This window comes from Zalophus californianus, chromosome 6 (genome assembly GCF_009762305.2).
Source record: "Zalophus californianus isolate mZalCal1 chromosome 6, mZalCal1.pri.v2, whole genome shotgun sequence".
NCBI lineage: Eukaryota > Metazoa > Chordata > Mammalia > Carnivora > Otariidae > Zalophus > Zalophus californianus.
The window spans coordinates 71,418,132-71,439,090 of record NC_045600.1 but is presented as its reverse complement, the minus strand read 5'-3'; the positions used below and the strand labels follow the sequence as shown (position 1 = coordinate 71,439,090).

At 54.2% G+C, this 20,959-nt stretch overlaps 1 protein-coding gene across 2 annotated transcripts; it reads right to left on the bottom strand.

The window, feature by feature from the left end:
- Positions 1 to 108: 108 nt before the first annotated feature.
- On the bottom strand, positions 109 to 10,331 carry JPH4 (junctophilin 4). 2 transcript variants are annotated; one of them, XM_027572899.2, is made up of 6 exons: positions 9,520 to 10,313; positions 8,431 to 8,981; positions 6,875 to 7,646; positions 3,566 to 3,684; positions 2,718 to 3,250; positions 109 to 1,785 (listed from the first exon to the last, which is right to left on the bottom strand). In XM_027572899.2, the coding sequence occupies exons 2-6, from the start codon at positions 8,807 to 8,809 to the stop codon at positions 1,702 to 1,704; spliced, it is 1,887 nt and encodes a 628-aa protein (XP_027428700.1). In that variant the 5' UTR covers positions 8,810 to 8,981; positions 9,520 to 10,313; the 3' UTR covers positions 109 to 1,701. The 2 variants fall into 2 exon arrangements, 1 of the variants encoding a protein (XP_027428700.1); XR_003516095.2 differs by lacking the exon at positions 109 to 1,785 and having other exon boundaries at positions 3,114 to 3,250; positions 6,831 to 7,646; positions 9,520 to 10,331.
- Positions 10,332 to 20,959: the final 10,628 nt, after the last annotated feature.

Below are 20,959 nucleotides of genomic sequence, written 5' to 3'. Positions count from 1 at the left end.
CCTGGGGTTCCCCAAGAGGCCTCTTTGTACATTCTCACCACCCAGAGAGCCTCAAGAGAGCTTGGATTTGAAACCATCGCACCCCAAAGGAGATGACAGTCCCCCCCCTTTTTTGAACTTTTTTATTAATATATTTTTTTGTTAAATTTCTTTGTATTTTTTTTTCCTGCAAGACTTGGTGTTGGCGGCACTGTTGTAGTTTAACTTCAATCCCAAATTCCATGAAATAGAAATCAGAAGTAAAGGTTTAGAGGGGAGGGAAGGAGGCAGGCCAAGGAGTAAACAGAGTTTGACTAGAAAAAAAGAAGAGGGTATGTGTGGTGGGCATTCCCAGGCAAGGCCATTCCTTGAGGGAGGGGGTTGGCAGGCAGCTTGCCTCTGCCTCATGCAGGGGAGGGAGGAAAGATCCCCTGGGGACCCTACAGAGGGGTCCCCCTCTTCCTAGGGCTTCCTGCCCGCAGGGGAAAGCTATTAACAGGGATCAGCCACAACCTCAAACAGGGCTCTCCACCCACCTCTCACCCTGCTTTGACTCCCACATCTGCCCTGCCTGGAAAGTGTGTGAGAGATTGGCTTCCTTTGATCCCTCTTTCTGTGGTTTTCCCATTTCACAAGATTCTGATGTAACGGGGGAAGGGATATAACCCACTTAGAGACTACTAAACTTGTCACAGCTTCTGCTGCTCTGCCAGTTCCTGTTATCTAGGCTGGTTGTGTTCCCCAGAAATGCCTCCCCCCACCACCCCCACGCCACAACTGCCAGAGTTGGGGAGTAGGGTCCTAGCTCAAGCGCTTCTAACCCTCTGCAGTGGAAATGTCTTCTTCAGGCCCCTTAGAAATCTAATCAAAGGCCACAAGTGAGTCCAGACCAACCAAATAAACTTTTAGGGGGAGAGAAGAGGGTGGGAGAGGTCAGTGGGTAGATGTGACTGCATTGGACGGTTTCTTTCCTTTACACATTGCTCTTGACAAGGCATGCCACCCTAGGGGGTTGGACGAGGGGCTGGCTGTTGAGGAAAGGAAGAGGGAGATCCTAGGGAGTCATTCTACTTTTCATCTCCCTTATCTCCTTCAGGGAAGGATGGAGTTAGGCAAGAACCTAGCTCACTGCTTGGAGGTGAGATAGGCTCCTCCAAGGTCAGAGATGGAGGCCGTACCTCCTCCAACTTTTTCACTAGGCCTCGCAGGGACACCAGGCCCCTTGGGTCAGGGAGCCACAGCAGCTCAGCCAGTGCCTTGCCCAGTATACAGTCATCCCTTCTCCATTTTCTTCTTCCTTTCCACTCAGCTTCCAGGAGACTCCTCAGGACACCAAACCCCCACCCTCATCGAAGTTCAGGTCTAAAGAAAAGGCGGGGAAGACACGGGTCAATGGTCTGACTTAGATTTGTGTGTCTCAGAGAAGAGAGAGACTCTGAGCGAGAAAAGCCCTTCATATGTAAACAATCTAGAGAGAGAGGTGGGGTGGGGTGGGGGAGAGAGTGAGGAAGACAGAGACAGATCCAGAATAAATGAGAGAATCTGAAAGGAGAGCTGGAAAAAAAAGCGAAAGACAAAACCAAAGGGGGACAGAAAAGAAACAGAAGGAAGAAGAGAAAGAAAGATAGGAGAAAAAACAACCAGGTGGAGGAAAAGAGAAAAAGGCAGGTCAAAGAAGTGAAGAGGCAGCAACCGAAGCCAGAACTAGGCTGGGCAGGAGCCTCAGGTGAGGAGCTGGGAGAACAGGAACGCCAGGCTGAGGTCCAGGAGGGCCACGGCTCCCACCACCAAGGGGTTGGCAGCTCCCTAGAGAGATGGGGGGGGAAAGGCAGTCTCAGTCCCTGAGGACCATGTCCAGCGACAGGTCCCACCTTCCTGCCCTGGCAGAGGTGGCAAAGCTGAAGGGTCCCAGGCACCTCTCCCCAGAGGTCAGAGCAGGGGCATCTCCAACCTTTTTTGGGTTGCAAAAAAACACCTCCCTCCTGCCAGGCAGGGCCCCTCCTTCCCTCTGGCTCCCTCAAGTCGGGAACGGTCCTTCCTCCCCCTCCCTCCGCTCCCCGCCCACTAGCATGTCACGTGGCCCAGGCAGAAGGTGCCTGGCCTTAGTAGCAGACGTTGGCAGCAGCAGTCCGTACTGCAGTAAAGCAGAGAGGGATGAAGGGGTGAGGATGTGGTTGCTAGGAAACAGGAGAAGGCCTGGAGTCCAATCAGAGTAGAGGCTTCTGGGAAAACTCCACCCTTCCAGGTTTTCTGCCTCCTTTCCCATTTCCCTTCTTCCCAGGAGAGGGAGGGAGAGTCAGGGTAGGGAGGGAACAAGCTTTTCCTTTTTTATTTCTGGGCACCAAAGAGAGAAAGTGTGGAGGTGGGGGTGGGGGTGGAGTAGGAAACCAGGAGCTGGAAATGATATGGAAGGAGAACAGGGAAAGATGTTTTGGCTCTACCATTCCTTATTGGTAACCTTGGGCAAATTACTTTAAGGGCTCTGGGCCTCAGTTCCCCCATCTGTCAAATGAGGGAGCTGGAGGTGAAGGTCTCTAAGGTTGCTTGCAGCTCACAAGTTCCTTATTTTTTATTTTATTTATTTTTTTAGGTGGGATATGGTCCAAGAGTGGGCAGGCAGGAAGGAAGCTGAGTCCAAATCAGAGCCCCTGAAGGGATCAGAGAGAGGTCTGGAAAGGATGAGAGACAAGGCTTTGAGGAGAAAAGGGGCCACAAAGTGGGGACGGAGGGCAGCTCACCGGCTGGGCGGGCCTCTCGGTTGCAGCAGGCTCCTCAAGCTCTTCTGTCAGGCACCCGGCCTCAGGACCCCTTGAGGCCGGGTCCCTCAGGACCGGTGTGGCCATGCGCTCAGGCTCCGAGCCCCCTGGGGTTCTCAGCTGGGGCAAGGGCTCTTCGTCTTCCCCTTCCTCCTCTCGAAGACTTCCGGAGCTGTCGCTGCAGCCCCCGAGGAGTGGGGAACCGTCTCTGGGCCCCGGCCCCTGCATCCCAGCCTCGTCCTCGGCCTCATAGCCAGCTAGTTCCTCTGCCTGTTCCCCGGGGCCCCCCCACTCCTCGGGCCAAGCTTTGGGGCTGGAGAAGGGACCTCGGTCCCCTCCAGGAGGCAGTGGGCTCCGGCGGGCAGGGGGTCGCCAGGGTTGGCGGGAGGACACAGGACTGCTGGGCAGTTCAGGGGAGCCCTCTGAGGGGGTCAGTCCATTCTCGTATACCCCAGGGCTGTCCTCATCCAGGGGTTCTGTGTCGGAACCTTCCGAGTCCTGCCTGGGTCTGCGGCCTGCGGCAGGGATAGCTAAGGATCAGAGAGGCCTGACTGGCCTCGGGCAGCAAAAGCTAGAGCTTTATCCCCCCGTCTGAGCACCTCCCAGGCTTAAAGCCTCTCACAGCCAGACCCCAGACCCCAGACCCCTAGTCCTTATTACCCTATTTTATAAATTCCCAGTTCCGCTCCCCAAACATCTGCGTCTGGCCCCCACCCTTGTCCCCTTGGACCCGCATACCTTGGTTTTTCCATCCCCAGTCCTCTGCAGGGACTTCCTCCCCTTTCCCCACACCTGAGCCCCTCCAGCTCCCCAGGCCGCCCACGCCTCACCTGGGGCCTCTAACATGGGTTGCAGGTCCTGGGCTATCAGTTTGGCCATTCGAGCTGCCTCCACAGCCTTCTCAGCGACACTGCTGGCTGCCACTGCCTTTAGAAGGGCATCTGCCGCCCTGTCGGGTTCCGGGGACAGGGACTTAGCAGACCTGCTCAGATGCTCCAGCCCCCTGGTCCATGTCCCCAGCACATCATATCCTCTGGATCGGAGGTCACCTCTGGAGGGCTTGGTCTTGCTCACCTTGCTCCCTGGCCTGGCGGGGCAGCTGGCCTCTGCTTACCACTCCTAGACCTGGGCTGTGCCTGCTCTCATCACACTCTCCGGCTCCCCTCACACCTGCCACCATCACGTCCCTTCTTCCAGCCACAGCCACCGGCCGCCCTCCACTCCGTTATCGCAGTCCCATCCTGCTCCCTTCCCAGGGACAGATGAGACCTCATGCCCTCCGCACACCTCTCTATAGTCACACCTGCTTGAGCCTTCCCAGCAGCTTCGCTCTCCCTGCCCCTTGTTCTGGGCCACCCGCTCCCTGTGCCTGGAGCCTTTGCCTCCTTTCCCGTTACCACTGCTAACCCCCCTAACGTAACCCTGCCCCTTCCCTGCAGATTTCCTGACGTGACAGTTTCACAGGCTCCTTCTCTTCAGCCTCGTCTGTTACCACACTCTTCTCACCTCTAGGTCACTGCCCCTTCCTCCTTGCACCATCGCATCCTTTCTGAGCTCTCGAATTGGGGTAAGCTTGGGTTCCCCCCTTTCTGCTCTTTCTACTCCCTCTCCCAGCCACCATGCATTTCTCACCGTTGTGACTATACCTTCCAAGGAAACTCTTAGTTTCCTTCCCTTCCACATGCCCCTCCCATTGTGCCCTGCTCCCTGGGTACAGGCAGCCTTGAAGCACTATCAGTCCTTTCCCCACGGTGGTTTCCCAGTTCTCCCTCTAATGTCAGATGCTTCCTCAGTTTCCCCTCCCTTTCACCGTCTGCTGTTAATCGCAGATGCCCGTGATCATTCAATGAGTTCTGTAATACTGACTGAAGGTGGAGCACAACGGGGCAGAGGTAAAGGTAATCAGATATCCTTGGGCTTAAATGGATCCAGACCCCTCTGCTGGCCCCAGGCTTGTTTTATCTGGCTTAGGAAGGCAGTCTGGGTACCGGGGTAGGAAGAAGGCTGGTGGTGTTCACTGTAGTCTTAAGGCTACCCCCTCTTTATGTACCTAGGGAGATATGGTCAGCCTCCTCCCCTCAAACCTGCTGGGTCAAGGACTTTTCGAGCCTGTTTGGAGGGACCTCAGATAACCCTGTTCTTCTCTCTTTGGGCTGTCAGACTCTATATAACTAGCCTTGCCCTGAAACTAAACTGGTCTCAGGGTTTAGTGCAAGGGATGACGATCACAGTCTTGGGTTGCATGGAGTTCTGTCGGCAGCCAAAAACTGCAACAATGACAAGAGGCTGTGTTTTTGAGTTTGGAGGGTGTAGATGAGCAAGTCTGAGGCAGTAGATCCAGTCATCAGGCCAGGCTCAGGCTACCTGGCAGAGGCACCTGCTGCTGAGGCTCTGCTGTTTCCATGGCAGCTGGCAACCAATCAGGTTTGCCAGGCCTGTTGCTGGGGAGACCAACCAGCCTCCTCCCACTGACTGATCTTTCAGCTACTGAGATCAGTTTTTCCTGCCCATGCCTGTTCCTCATCTAGACTAACGTGCTCCCTGGTGCCCTGCCCTCCCCCTTCCCTGGCTTAAGGTCCTGGACTCTAACCACCTAGACACTGAGATGTAGCTACAGATAGACATCTCTGGCTCAGGCATCTACTTTGGGTATGACACATTCCTACACAGACACCTTGGTCACCCCTTTACAAATTCACTGCAGCATATTTGGACATATCTTGGTATCTGATCCTCTGAAGCAGTCTCAAATTTAAACAAAATCCTTCAACTGTACCCTCCTTTTTAAAGAAAATCCAATATACACAAATTCACATGTATGAGTTGTATAAATCAGAGGTCTGTGAACCTCATTACAAATGGGTTTTTGGCTTTCTTTAGATCTGTGCTATCTAATCCAGCACTTAAAATGTGGCTAGTCTGGGGGCACCTGGGTGGCTCAGTGGTTAAGTGTCTGCCTTCAGCTCAGGTCATGATCCCAGGTCCTGGGATCGAGCCCTGCTCCGCGGGAAGCCTGCTTCTCCCTCTCCCACTCCCCCTGCTTGTGTTCCCTCTCTCGCTGTGTCTCTCTCTGTCAAATAAATAAATAAAATCTTTTAAAAAATTTATAAAAAAATGTGGCTAGTCTGATCTGAAATGATGCATATAAACATGAAATATATACTAGATTTCAAAGACTTAGTAAAAAAAAAAGGGAGAATATAAAGTCCCTCGTTAGTAATTTTATGTTGATTCTAGGTTGAAATGATCAAATTTTGGATATATTGGTTTAAATAAAGATGTACTATTTATGGGGCACCTGGCTAGCTCACTTGGTGGAGTGTGGGACTCTTGATTCCGGGGTTGCTTGACTTCAAGCCCCATTTTGGGCCGAGAGCTTACTTTTAAAAAAATGTAATAATTAAAATCATTTATCTGTTTTTATTTTTTCACATGGCTACTAGATTTAAAATTACATATTTGGCTTACATTATATTTCTACTGCACAGTGCTACTTTAGATAATAAGATAATGCATGGACATGTAATCTGATTTATGGAGAGAAAATTTCATTTACAGGCGAGCCTCCTCCCCTCAAACCTTCATCAGTTGGGTAAAGGGAGGCAGAGGAAGCAAAGCTGAGAGCAACTATCTTCTCACGTGGATAGGTCAGCTGTACAAACTAGATCTCCCCAAGGCCCAAGGCTGAAATAACATCAGTCTGTGGGCAGGCGGGGATGTGGCTAGGAATACACATTCCTTGTCTCTCTGCCCAGGGCTGCTCCTCCCAGCTGCAAGAGGAGCACTGGGGACAGGTTTCTGAGCCTGCACAAGCCGGCGCTCCTTGCTACTCCCACACACAACATTGACACACATCCCCACAAAAGACACTAAGACACGGTTAGAGTCTAACACGGCTTCCCTCAAATACCCAGCCACCCACAGCTACACCCACATCCACCTGTAGCCTCAGATATAAACACTCCAAACACCCAGGGCTACAACTGCTTGGCCTTAGGCCTGCTCTTCCCCACCAGGTCCTAAGCCTTGGGTCGTGGTCCTCCTTTAGGCACTACCTACCCCCACCCCCCGCCCCGCCAACTGTCCCCAGGGTACCTTCTCCACTTAGCCCAGCTTTGGCCTCTGCAGCGGATGCCCACCTGGCAGCGGCGATCTCCTGGCGCTGGCGGGCAGCGCTCACGGCTCGACGGGCGCCTTCGACAGCCCTGTCCACCTTCTCCTTCACTTTGCCCCGGCGAAGGGCCAGAGGCAGGAGGCTGCGCACGCGCCCCCCGTGCACCAGCCGGTTGCGCTTGTACTTGCCCTCCTCGCGGGAGCCGTCCGGGCGGGTGGTGCGTCCGTAGCCGTGCCGCCGGTTGCCCAGCCACTCGCCCTCATAGCGCAGCCCGTTGGAGCGCTGGCTCACGCCGAAGCCGCTGCGCCGGTCGGCGCGCCATTCGCCCGCATACACCTCCGTGGCAGAGCCCTCGATGAGGGCGGGCGGAGCTGGGGCCGGGGGCCCGCTGGCCTCGGAGCCCGGGGGTCCTGTGCTGCCCACCTCGCTGCTCACCTCGCTGCGCAGGGAGCCCCGCTTGCTGCCCAAGGAGCTGCGGCGCCCGCCCGCCCGGAGCCCGCTGAGCAGCAGCGAGCGGCGGAAGAACCCGCCGGCCGCGGGGGTGCGCTTTCGGGAAGACGCGCCGTCAGCGTCCCCCGGCCCGGCCAGCACGAAGCCGCCCCGGGAGCCCGAGGCCGGGCTGCCTCCCTCGTCACCCGGCAGGGGCAGGGGCGGGGGCGGTGTCGGGGGGTCGCTGTGGCCTGAGTCCAGGGAGGTGCGGCGGGGGGAGCGCAGCAGCGCCGCCTGGTGGTAGGGCACGCTCTGGCGTACCCCGTAGCCGTGGCGCTTCCCGGCCTGCCACTGGCCCTGGTAGGTGCCTGCGGGCGGGGTAGGACGGGGAGAAAGGGTCAGGACCCGCAGCTTCCTGCACCCTCGGCCCCAAGCGCCCCTGGAGGCCTTAAGTGTTGGGAGGGAGAGGTGGGGGCAGTTAGCGTGGAGGTCGAGGAAGAGCACTAGGATCGGGGACGGGCCAGGTTGGGTCGGAAGGTGTGGAAGAGCAGAGCGAAGACCGACAGATAGCAGCAGGAGATCCGTGGTTTTGAGTCGTGCAGGTAGACAAGCGAAAGGGGGAGGGCCCGGCAGGCTGGGGTGTGTGAAGGACAGCTAGTCCAGAGGGTGTGAGGGACAGGCTGATGGGGGGTTTAAGATAGTCATGTGACAAGCAGACAGGACGATGAGGGGCAAGCTGACTGAGGAGATGTGAGGGGACAGGCAAGAGCAGAGGTGTTAGGGACAGGCGGGTGGGGGGAGAGGGGAGGTGTGGGACAGCCAGAGAGGAGGGGTGGAAGGGACAAGCAGATGGGGGGGTGAGGGTCAGGTAGATGGGGGGTGTGAGGGGCAGGCAGACAGGGAAGGGGTGAGGGCAGGCAGACTGCAGACTGGGGAGAGGGAGAAGCAGGCAGGGGCCAGAGAGTGGGAGGAAGGAGTGCGCGATGGGAGGAGAGGGCGGCAAGATGGGCGCCGGGGGCGCATATGGATGGGGGAGGCGTACAGGAGAACAGCGGGGCAGGGGGCCGATGGCGGGGAAGGCGGACGCGGGACAGGCGGACGCGGAGGCGCACGCGGACGAGCAGACAGACAGTAGTGGGCCGGGCCCCGCACCTCCGTCGGAGTAGGTCTCGGTGCCGTAGCCGTCCTGGAAGCCGTCCTTCCAGAGCCCGGCGTAGCGCAGGCCCGACACGCTCTCCCACACGCCGCTGCGCCCCTTCAGCCCGCCCAGCCACTCGCCGCGGTACGTCCAGCGGCTCTTGCGCTCCACGCCCAGCCCTTCGCGCTTGCCCTGCTGCCAGTGGCCCTGGTAGCTGTGTCCGCCGGGCCCCGTGAAGACGCCCAGTGACTCGAAGCCGTGCGCCCAGCAGCCGCTGTACTCGCCCTGGGCGCCGGGCCCCGTGCACACGCCGTAGCCATGTGCCCGCCCCGCCTCCCAGCCCCCCACGTAGCAGCCCCCGTCGTCAAAGTCGAACTTGCCCCCGGGGGACATGCATGTAGTTGGCGCGGCCTCAGCCCCCCGGCGGCTCAGCGCATCCTGGGGCTGGAGAGCCGGCTGGGGGCCTGCGAGCCGGGCGAGGCCTGGGGGCGGGGGCAGTTAGACCGGGGCCGGGCGGGGGGGGCCCCAGCGCGGGCTGGCAGGGCCGGACCCTCATCCTGAGTGGCTGCGGAGAAAGAGGGGGGAAGTGGCGAGCGAGGCCCCTCCTCTTTGCCCGCCGCTCCCTGGCCCAGTGGCTCCGGGGCATGAGCACCGCCCCCCAACCCCCCACCCTTCGGCAGCGTCTTCCAGCAGCTCCTAAGCTTTGGAGGCATGGGGGCTCCCCCCACCCCTCCCTCCCTGTAGAGGACCCCTCCCAGGACTTGGGGCCCCAACCCCAAGCGGTAGTCCCGCTTCTCCAGCCTAGAACCCCAAAGTGTCGAGTGTGGATGACAGTTGCTGGCGGGGGCGGTGGAAAGGTGGTCCTCAGAGGGGGCTGGGCAGAGTCGTAGGCCACCCGCTCCTCTGGCTGCTGTCAGGACCCTTCTGCCCTGGTTCTTTGGCTTCCCAGGCAAGGGGTGGGGGTTGGAAATGTGAGGGGGGGCATCGGAGCAAGGTGGGCAGTGGGTTTCGTGGGAGAAAGGATGGGGATGGAGGAGGCTCTGCGGGAAAAGGCGAGGGTGGGGATGGGCAGACAGGCGGAAGGGAGGGGGCAGGTTACTCACCATGTGGGCTGGGGCTCAGGCTGCCTCCCAGGCACAGCATCCATGGCAGGATACCTCCACTCCCACCTCGTCCCGACAAGCCAAAGCCCCCTCCCCTTCCGGAGAGACTGCTCCTACCCAGAGACCGAAGGTGGGGGAGCCGCAAGAGAGAGTCCCCTCTCTACCCAGCTGGAGGAGCAGGCGGTGGGGGTGGGGGGCGAGGTAGTGGCAGGGGTGGGGGGGGAATGAGAATAGTGGAGGGGAAAAAAAAATCTGCCTTGGATGGAGATAGGGAAGAGGAGCTGGGAACTGGATGGGAAGAGAGAGGGGGCTATCAAAAGGGGGTGTTTTTATTATTTTTTTCCTTCTTATGGTTGGGAGAGGAAAAAAAAAATCAAAATTCCGATTCCATCCCAGCACAAATCAATGTTTGCTCCATCCCAGCATCACGGGGGAGGCTGGGCCAGGCAGATTTAAAGGGGCAGGGAGAAGAGAGAAGAGGAGAGGGTGGGGAGAGGAGGAGAGGAAGAAGACACAGTGGCGATGTTAGCAGTTTGGGGGGGGGTGCCCAGGCTGGAAAAGATGGGTTCCCGCTAAACCTGAGGTGAGGAAGGAGGCAGGTAGAGGGGAGAATGAGAGGCACAGAGACCCCCAGGGTGGAGAGAAACCTTGGGATGCCGACGGGGAGTGGGGTGAGACCGAGGGTGGGGGGGAGAGAGAGGAGGGGAGCAGAGCGAGAGGGAGGAGACAGAGCTGAAGATGGGGAGGCTGGGGGAGGCCGAAGCCAGGCGGGGGAGGAGAGATGCAGGCGAGGCCGGGAGAGGGCGAGAGGAATACAAAGAGAGAGGTGCAGGGGTGAGAGCTAAGGAGGGAGAGATGCTGCTGGAGAAGGAGGGAGGGGGGAGACCCATTCTGGGGCTGCTGAGGGTTGGCAAGGAGGAGAGAAGCAGGGGAGGAGGGGGAGGGGGAAAGAAATAGGGAGAGTGAGAGCGAATAAGGGTTGTAAGGAAGAGAGAAAGCGCTGCACAGGGAAGGGCTGGTATGGGCATGGAAATCCAGGCAGGAAGAGCCCAAGCGGAGGCAGGAGGGCCGGAAGTGGTGTTTGTGGGCCTCCAGGGAGAAGGATGAACCTGCCAGCTGCTTGGACTGAAGCCAGGAAGCCTTTGGAAGCCAGGAAGCCTGTGTCCTCCAAGTCCGCCGTCCTCCCTAAGTAACCACAGCAGGGTGACCAGAAGCCTCCCTTACTTGCACTTTTTGAGGAAGCTTGAAATGGGGCCCTGCAGGAAGGCTGGCCCCACTAGCGCTTATCCAGACCCCCCCCCCACCAACGATTTCTCCCTGGGTTGTCCCTCTGAAGGGGAAGGGGTGGCATGAGGGGTGAATTGTTTTTGAATGGGGAACAGGGGCCATGCTTGGTAGTGCCATGAAGACTCTGGGGCTTTGGAGGCTTTTGCAAACCTAGAGACTAAGACACATAGACATGTTCGGGTGGGCCCTTACTGTGGCAAAGCCCCCTTCAGCCTCCCACCCTCCAACCACTCACGAGAGGGGCAGCACATCCTGGGCCTTATTGTTTACAGACAGAAGTAGGCACATACTATCTTCCCTGCCCCTCAGCTTACTTGCTAAGATGCTGCATCTATCCCACTCCTAAGCATTTAGGAGGGAGACACTGTCCAATTACCCACAATGGGGTAAATAGACGTACTCAATTGCTTTCATTTTCGTACAAAGTCTGATCCACTCCATTTCACAAAGAACTGAGGCCCAGAAGGGAAAGTCACTCACTAGAGTCACATGGCAGAGGTGGCAGAGCTAGAACACTAGACTTTATTTATTTTTAAGATTTTATTTATTTGAGAGAGAGTGAGCAAGAGAGCAGGAGCAGGGGCAGAGGGAGAAGGAGACCTTCCGCTGAGCAAGGGACTTGGGGCGGGCTCGATCCCAGGACCCTGGGGGTCAGGACCTGAGCCGAAGGCAGATGCCCAACCACCTGCGCCACCCAGGCGCCCCAGAACACTAGACTTGAGACCTCTGAGCTCTGTAATTCCTCCCAGGATTCCATGTACTTAGGAACCTCCCTCAGACTCAGGAGCTCCATTTTGAGTACTTTGGTAAGATAGTGTGAGGTTTGGAATAAACAGGAATGTCCCTTGCAATTTATTTTCCTAAAGGTGGATACAAAATTGGAGGAATGTGTATATTTTTAAGTCTCCAGGGCAGGGACCACATCTTCAAAGTCCTTTGCACAGAACAGGGCAGCTGTGGGTCTACTTGGGCGAAGACTGGTGATAGAGAAGTCCTCCTTCCCTTCCTTCCTCCCTCCCTCCAGTTCTCCATTTAGCGAACATTTACATAGTTGGCTGTGTACCAGGCACATTGCTAGGTGCTAGAGATACAGTCTCACCCTCATGGAGCTTACTAGTGAAAAAGACAGATGACCAACAAGCAACTCTAGTGTAGTTAGTGCTGTAACAGGTTGGAGGGGTAGAAATAGGGAGAAGGGATGGAAACTAACTTAGGCTGGCTCTCTAGGGAAAGAGGCATTTATGATGAATCCAGAAGGGATTCTGGAGCAGGCCAAGCTCCATCGCTTTGTTCATCCTTAGATATTCAAGCCTTCTTTTCTCCAAGAAAGAGGGACAACAAGAGAAGAAAAGCAACCTATAGGCCTGGTGAGACCTGTGCCCTGTTCTTTAGGAAGACAGGGTGGGAGGGGTAATGGAAGGTAGGGAGCGATGCCTTGTTGGTAGAGCGACTCTGTACTGAACTCTAGGCTGCAAATCAACACGTAGGGCTGAAGAAGTCACTGACAGAAGTACCTGGAACTTGGGCACACGGTCCCAGCCACCTCCCTGGGTGAGGCAGCCTTCCAGCCCCAATCTGTTTCTGTCCCTACAGGTCCTATAATCCCTTCTCCTCAGGCAGAGACACTTTTGGAAGGTGCACTGGTTTTTGGCACAATTTGTCATTATGCTGGGGTCCTAGAAAGGGGAACAAGGATAGAGCAGCTCTGTGCTCGAGCCAGGCACTGTGGGCGGCACTTAGCCGGCATCACTGCATTCAGTCCTCCCACAAACTTGTAACCATAAGCAGCCCAGGCTGGAGGCCGAGATCTGGGCTTTCACAGATGGACAGACCTCTGTCTGAATCCCGACTCTACTGCTGATTAGCTGGGTAACCCTGAGCACATTCCCTAACTTTCTGAGCCACAGTACGCAAGCTCTAAGAGGGGAAGATGCTAATCTACTCCAGAGCTAATTGTGAGGACTGAAACAATCATGTATGAATAGTGTGTGGGATTATATATAGGGGAAGACCCTTTGGGCATAGTGCGTAACACATGGTAAATACCCGGTAAACGGTGGCTTGAACAATAGGCTGGCATTATGCCAGCTATATAGGTGCGGAATCTGGGACCCAGATGTCAATTGGCTCAACGTTGCACAGCTAGTATACGGGAGTCCTTGGAGTTGAATATAGCTCAGACTCCCAAGTTGGTGTACTTCAACAAAGGCAATTTGGGGCCCTATTTATAAAAGTAAAACATGCTTATTGTTGAACTAAGAAAATAAAGGACTATATCAAGAATAGAAATCACCCCTAGTCTCACTGTATAAGAAACATATTAGTGTATTTTCATATAGTTTTCCTTCTAGGCGGTGTTTAATATAATTAGTTAAATTAGCATATCCATTTTGTATCCTGCTTATTTGCTTTGCATTACGCTGTAGGCATTTTTCTATGGCATTGAAACAGCCTGGAATTTTTAATGGCTGCATAATATTCCACTGTTTGGATGCAGCATGATCTGTTTAGCCATCCCGGCATAGCACTTTTATGCTGTTTGCACAGTTTTTTGCTCCTAAAAATTAACATCTTTTATACAAATCTTTGCATCTCTGATGCTTTCTTTTAAAAATGTTTTATCATGGCAAATTTCAAACATAAACCAAAGTAGACCAAAAAAAAAAAAAAAAACAACCCCCCAAAACAAAAAAACAACCCACAACAAAAAAACCAAACCAAAAAACAGAATAAAGAAGTCCAATGTACCCATCAATCACCAAGCCTCAGCGATGATCATGCTCGGCTCATCTTGTTTTTTCCTTTCCCATTCAATTCAAATTCTGGGTATCATGTTATTTGAGTGTTGATTTTTTGAAGTCGGATTCCTAACAGAAGAATTACTGAGGCAGAGGGTAGGAACACTTTGTAAGATTTTGGATTTCTTTTGCTCGGATCACTTGCAGAAGGGTTGTGCAAATTTGTACTCTCACCCATTGTGCTGGAGAGTGCTGGTCTTTTGCACCCTGACCTGCACTGACCTTTAGTTATAACACACACACACCCCTTTTGTAACACACCTTTTGCCAACTTAACAGGTGACAGTGCTTTCTTTATATACATTTGTTTGGTTGCTGGACTTACACTGAGAAGTCACCTGGGGACTACAGTGGAGTAAACCCTCTTGAGGGACTCCTAGGAAACACGCCAGTACTTCTTGGGGCTCCTTGGGGCGCCTGGGTGGCTCAGTCGTTAAGCGTTTGCCTTCGGCTCAGGTCATGATCCCGCATCGGGCTCCCCGCTCTGCGGGAAGCCTGCTTCTCCCTCCCCCACTCCCCCTGCTTGTGTTCCCTCTCTCGCTGTGTCTCTCTCTGTCAAATAAATAAAAATCTTTTAAAAAAATACTGCTTGGGGATCCTAGCCAGGACCTGTGGGGTGGGGGATTCCGTTTTCCTGCTATGCTGGGACCAGGCAAGGTGGAACTTGGGAAGAGTGCTGGCCTCATCCCATGGGCAGCCACCAGGGGTCAGGATGGGGCCAGAGATCCTGATGGTGGGAGCGAGGGTAAGAATGGACAGCAGCCAGACCCTGCATTTCCTCTGTCTGGCCACTGCTGGCTGCCCACACAGCTCCCCTCTGCTGCTCAGACAGTGATTCCAGAATCTTCTGGATGGCTGTCCCCTGCCTGATCACGCCCGCCTCTCTCTGCTCCCAGGTTTGGCTTGCTGAAAAGGGAAAGGTGTTTGAGAACTCGGTTCTGCTTCTTTCTCTATACTCTCTGTGGGACCGAGTTCAGTAGGAAGCAGGGATTTTTAGCCCGGGGTCCATGGACTGAGGGACCCAAAGAAAATGGACAAGTGAGGCATGGATATCCATTTCCCACCCTTTCCTTGGGGGAGAGGACAATATTTTTTGTGAGATTCTGAAAGGTGGATCCGCGCCCCCTCAAGTCCAGCATTTTCTGGTACCTCCTCATCCCTCCTAAGCCCATTTGCTTTCTGTGGGTGTTGTGAGGGAGCAGCTTAGTGTTGGAGACAGGGGTGGTCTCGGGGGTTATGCTGCTAAGGAGTTGGACCTTCTGTATCATCCAATGGAGCTGAGAGAACGAGCCTGAATTTTCCCTAGAGTGGGATAGGATGGGGGAGGGGAGCTGGTCTGTACTCCAGCCACCCGAGCTGTCAGCGGGGCTGCACTAGATTTGGCTACACACTGAGGTACCCCTGCTCACACCGAGGTACACGTGTTTATGTGCTTTAAATGACTGGCACAGGGAGCAGAGGATCGGGGAAGCAAGGATGGTCCCAGGCCAGTCTTGGAACCCAGACCTCTGAGCCATGGGTGGTGGCAGGGACAAGATGTACAAGAGGTAGAGGAAACCAGCCAGGTTACTTTCGGCCAGGGCGCTGCTCTGATCTTACTTCCCCAAGGCGGCCTCTAAGGGACAGCCGCTGCGCATGCGCATCTGGGCGGTGGGGTTAGGGCCCCTGGGATTCTCAGAGCAGCGCAGGCTAGCCCCCGTGTAGTGAGAGAAGCTGGGGGCTCGGAGAAGCGGAGTCAAGGCCAGAGTCATCCAACACAGCGGACATGAAGGAAAAATAAATTCCACGTTTAGTACTCCATTTTATCTCATAAGAATGGTTTCTCTCCGTACATTAAGATACAGCAAATTGTGTTTGGCAGCCAGGCGAAGGGAAGGAGGCAGCCGGTTTGAACCACAGTGTTCACGCTTATGTGCATACAGGACATTGGACTTCAGGCTTCCTGGTTTCTGGTGTTCACTCTGGACTCAGTAGTTCACCCGTCTTATCTTCCAGAGTAGTTTCACCTCTCGAAACTGCAACTGCTTCTTCTCACAGAACTTCCTTATTAAATGGGGAAATTGGCCCATGTTAAAGGCACATTCACATCTAGGGGACTCTCTCCGATGAAAATAGAAAAATTGAAAACATCTTAAAAGTGACATCTTTGAAGAAAACTGGGAACGACTGTTCCAAATGCTGTATGCCAAGAATAAGTGCGGGGAGATTTCCATACCTGTGAAATTCATTTTCAGGTAAAGAGTTTCCTTCATCTGCACCGCCCCCCCCCCCCCCCCCCCCCGGCCGGAGCCTGCAGGGACCCCAGCCTTTCCTCTCTTGCCTCTCCTGCCAGTCCTCCCAGACCCGGCAGCCATTATGCAGTTCCTGCTGTTTACACTCCAGGTCCTCCTGGGCAAGGTTGCTCTTGGTAACCATAGAGACCGGAACGGGCCCCTTCACAAGTGTTAGGTGGAAGAACACATTTACCTGTCCAATCTGTTGTTTGATTCAGAGCTTCCCAGCAAGCCTGCACTAGGACGCGATGGTGCAGGCTGATCCATCGAGTGAGACGCGGAGAGGTTGAAGTGGATTTCGCCTTTCAGTGAGAACTGGGCAGCCAGCACATCCCGGTTCTGTGGCATGGATCGCTCTCCAAGCAGAACACGGGACTGTACACCTAGGGCAGCTCTGGAGTTTCTTACATTGTATTATTGGTGGTTATGCTGCACCCCCCACCCCATCTCCCACCCATGGGCCCTAGAGGGCAGGGACCCTAATTTGGTGCTAGGCAAAGCCTGAGGAGCAATAAGAAGCCAAAGGCAGTCACATGACCTCTGGGGCTGCTGGCCTCTTCCCAGGTCCCAACTGGGCTTACTGGGTTTTCTGGATTCGTTCTGAAACCCAAAGCTGAAGCTACTCCAGCCAAATAGGCACCCTTGTGAGGGGGAGGCAGCCAGGGAGAGGGGAGATGGGGTGTGGGGGTGCAGCAAAACTGTGACAAGCTGGGGACTGTTCCTTCAACGGCGTGGGAACCTGCTGCAGGAAGAAGAGGGAATGCTGGTGGGCGGGGGACAAAGAAGCCCAACACACTAGAGGTTGGGACGAGCCTCTAGCAGCTGTGGTAGCTCCAACTGGGCTGGACCCTCCTCCCCTTGGAATGCATGCATGCTTATAAAACCCACTATCAGTTGGGTTGGGGATCTGGTCAGCTTAGGGTGGGAAGGGCAGAAGGCCTGGGGCCCCTGTGGCCGGGGGTGTGGGGTGGTGGTGATGGTGGGGGGGGTGGCGGTGTGAAGTCACTTGACATTCAACTGTCCAGTAACTCTTCATGATCAACGCGACATGGATGTTAGGCCTGAGCTTGTCCCCAGGCTGAACACAGGTGGCCAGGGCCCCTGACAAGGCTCCAGGGGGCTCTTCTCAGCAGCCTGGGTGTCTGAGCCGGTTCTGGAGTCTGTAGTTTGTGTCGTCTTTGGGAAAGTTGTGTGACTTCTCTGGGACCGAGATTTCTTATTTGTTCTGTTGGGCATAGTCACGCCTCATGAGCGTGAAGAGCATGAAGCTGCACAGCCTGGGGCAGAGCCTGGTAGAGTGGGTGGGCCCTTGCTCCTGGCCTCCCATTCTTCCCTGCCCCTGCCTCTAACCTGCTGGTTAGAGGCCGTGCGGCTAACACGGGGCTCTCTGCCATAGTGTCTGGGCTGGGGGCTTCGTCCCCAGCTCCTGCGGTCCCTCAGAGCCTTTGGCTGGTTGTGTCCAGTCCGCAGGACTCTGCCTGGGGGCTCTGGGGCAGGAGGCTGGATGCAGAGCCCCAGACCCTTGGGAATCCTTAAGGCTGGCATCTCTAAGCATTGGAGAAGGAGGCTGTTCCTTCCTCCTCTGCAGGGTAGAAACTGGCTCAAGTCTCTGGTCCGACTCAGCCACTCAGTGTCTCCTGCTTCAAGGTTTCATTCTTTCTGGACCCAGGGCTCTACAGGGACTCTCTTCTCCATTACCTACAAGGAAAAGGGACAAAGACTGGCCGTGGGCCCCTTACACTTTGGCCGTGCTCTGACCATATGGGACCCAACCTGTCAGGAGGTAAGAGGGGAGAAGTTAAAGACCCCTTGACTCCCTGCACAATTCTGTCCACCCTGGCCCTGCTTATCTTCACTTGTGTGCAGACAGAGACTAGGCCGCCAGGCCTGACCCAAACTGAATCCAATGATTTGGGGCCATAGAGAAGACCTTTGTCTGGCAGGCATATGTCCCAAGACTGCAGCTGAGAGGTGGAGAAAAGCCGTCCGTGAGAGGATAAACCAGAAGGGGCTAAAAAGAGAGATTTGTGCCAACAGCAGCTCGATGCAATTAACAAAAGATTCAAGCTTCAAGTACTTATCCGAGACTCTCTCCTGGCGCTCTTCGTTAAGTTTTTGCACATGGTCGTTGCTGAATGAATGACAGCACTAAAAGCACAGCCAGAAGAGAAGGGAAAACACTGGGAGAAAGCGCTTATGGAAGGACCAGGCCTGTGTGCAGCTCGGGCTGTAGGGCAGGTGGGAAGCATTCGAACGTAAGGCAACTGTGTGGTACAGGGCCTAGTATGTACCAAACATGGCACAGTCCGTGTCCCACTCGTTGTGGGTCAGATGTCACATATTCCAGGATTGCCTGGTTTGCCACACGGCATCATACTACTAATTCATGGTTAGGGTGTAGCCAACTCTGACCCACAGCTTTTCTTCTAGTATTCATGGTACCCAGCCAGTTGAGCACCAGCCTATATTTTTGGGGTTGGACTTTTTTTTTTTTTTTTTTTTTGAGAGAGAGAGAGCATGAGCAGGGCTGGGGGGCAAGGAGAGAGGGAGAGAGAATCTTAAGCAGGCTCCACACCCAGCAAGGAGCCCAACATGGGGCTTAACCAACGGAGCCATGCAGGCGCCCCCTTTTTTTTCTGACTTTGTATTCCTTTTTTTTTTTTTTTAAGATTTTATTTATTTATTTGAGAGAGAGAGAGAGAGAGAAGGGGAAGTGGGAGGGACAGAGGGAGAGGAATAAGTAGACTCCCGGACCCTGGGATCATGACCTGAGAGGAAGTCAGACACTTAACCCATTGAGCCATCCAGATGTCCCTGACTTTGTATTCCTATCTATGGCAACATTGTTCTAAGAATGGAGGGATCATCTTCACCCCCTACAGTGTCCTCTCCACACCGTAGTCACAGGCAACCTTTTATAGTGAGTATCAGCTGCATCACTGCCCTCCACTCAGAGCAACAGTGGAAGTCCTCTCATGGCCAGGAAGCCTGACCCTCCCTGACTTCATTCCTATCCTTCCCGTTGGTCTGTCCACTCTAGCTTCCCTGGTCTCCTTGCTGTTTCCTGAGCTACAGCAAACGCCCTATCTCTTGACTCTGCCTTAGTTTTCCTTGCTGTCCAGAACATTCTGTCCTCCCCTGTTCCTTTAGGTCCTGCTCACTTTTTGCCTTCTCACCTTTTGTCTGACCTGTGGCCCAATAGGAAACAAGCACCGCATCCCGTATTCCCTGACCTCACCTTGCTGTATTTTTTTTCAAAGCACTTGTCAGAACCTGTCCCTTTGTGTTTCTTTGTGGATTGCCTGTCTCCCTCCACAGGAATGTAAGCTCCTTACAGGAATAGACTTTTGTTTGTTTTTTTAAGATTTATTGATTTAGGGGCACCTGGGTGGCTCAGTCGTTAAGCATCTGCCTTCGGCTCAGGTCGTGGTCCCAGGGTCCTGGGATCAAGCCCCGCATCGGGCTCCCTGCTCGGCGGGGAGCCTGCTTCTCCCTCCCCCACTCCTCCCCTCCCCGCTTGTGTTCCTTCTCTCGCTGTGTCTCTGTCAGATAAATAAAATCTTAAAAAAAAAAAAAGATTATTAATTTGAGAGAGAGTGTGTGAGAGAGGGGGCAGGGACAGAGGGAGAAGCAGACTCCCAGCTGAGCAGGGAGCCTGATACGGGGCTCGATCCCAGGACTTCAGAGTCAGGACCTGAGCCGAAGGCAGACGCTCAACCCACGGAGCCTCCCAGAAGCCCCAGGAATAGACTTTTTAATTTAATTTATTTAAAGATTTTATTTTTAAGTCATCTCTATACCCAGCGTGATGCTCAAACTTACAACCCCGAGATCAAGAGTTGCATGCTCTCCTGACTGAGCCAGCCAGGTGCCCTGAGGAATAGATTTTTGTTTTAAACTCACTGCTGTGTCCCCATCACCTAGAGCAGTCCCTGGCACATAAGAGGTGCTGAATAAACATTTGCTGGGGCACCTGCAAATGAATGTAAATCATGAAGACTTTGAAAACACCCCCAGCCCTGTACACCTGCCATGATAGCTCTTACAGGGTGTCCCTGGCTGTCATACAGTGGTCAGTCATCTGCGGGGGCTGAGAGGTGGCCAATGGTGACCCTGCCTGCGCTCGCCTACCCACAAGGGGGTTACCGGACAAGGGGCCCGATGCCCAGTAAGCCAAACACTGACACTGGCTTTGTGGCAGAGAGGAAGAGTTTTACTATAGGGCACCAAGCAAGGAGTCAGGAGAAAATTTCTCAAATCCACATTCCTGAGGATGCAGGGAGCCGAGTATTTATGGGGTTTTTTTCCAGGGGTGGGGTGGGGTGGGGGAATGGAGCTCTTGAGGATGGATGTAGGTGATTGGACGTTGGGAAAAGGTGAGGTGCAAGGGAAAAGACATCGCTGATTCTGTAAAGGTGCCACCCAGTGACATGGTTGTACTTTCGTCATATGTATACAAGATGGCGACACCAGCATGGCAAACAGGGGAGGTCTTCAGGTATCATTACGGAGATTGCTTTCAAATACAGGGGGCCCAGGTTAGTTTGAATTTCAAATAACCCGGGAATAAGTTTTTTAGTATAAGCATGTCCCATGCAGTTTTGGGGATACACTTACACTACCAAATTGCTTTTGGTTTATCTGAAATTCACATTTAACTGGGCATTCTGGTTTGTTTGCCTTTTATTTGCTAAATTTGTCAGTCTCATAAAAGGGACATCAAGGAGGTGCCAAGATGTGGAGTAGAACCCAGATCCATTGGCAGCTTGCTGATGCTCCTTCGAGTGTGCTGTGACACCTTTGTGAGTCAGAGCTCATCGGAGGATAAGCTAAGGAGCTCTGAGAGCAGAGTGTTGGTGGCTGTTATCCTGGCAAGTGGACTTTTCTCCTGATAAATGCCTTTGCAGCTGGTCAAGCTTTTGAGATGTTGTGGCGAAAAGGCTAAGCAGGGAATGAATTGGAGGGAGGTTATAAAATGTTGTAATGGGAATTTTTGCTTTGTTTTTGAACACACATATGTCTTCAACAAATTGTGGCCTCTGGAGTTAGGTTAGCATAACTCTCCTGCAGCATCACGGACCT

What these genes read in the sequence shown, in the direction of transcription:
- JPH4 (XM_027572899.2), bottom strand. Translation starts at nt 8,809, where the DNA reads ATGTCCCCCGGGGGCAAGTTCGACTTTGACGACGGGGGCTGCTACGTG. An exon ending in CGAGACCTACTCCGACGGAG is followed by an intron (nt 7,647 to 8,430) that starts GTGCGGGGCCCG and finishes CCCCGCCCGCAG; the next exon opens with GCACCTACCAGGGCCAGTGG. An exon ending in CCGAGAGGCCCGCCCAGCCG is followed by an intron (nt 1,786 to 2,717) that starts GTGAGCTGCCCT and finishes CCATCTCTCTAG; the next exon opens with GGAGCTGCCAACCCCTTGGT.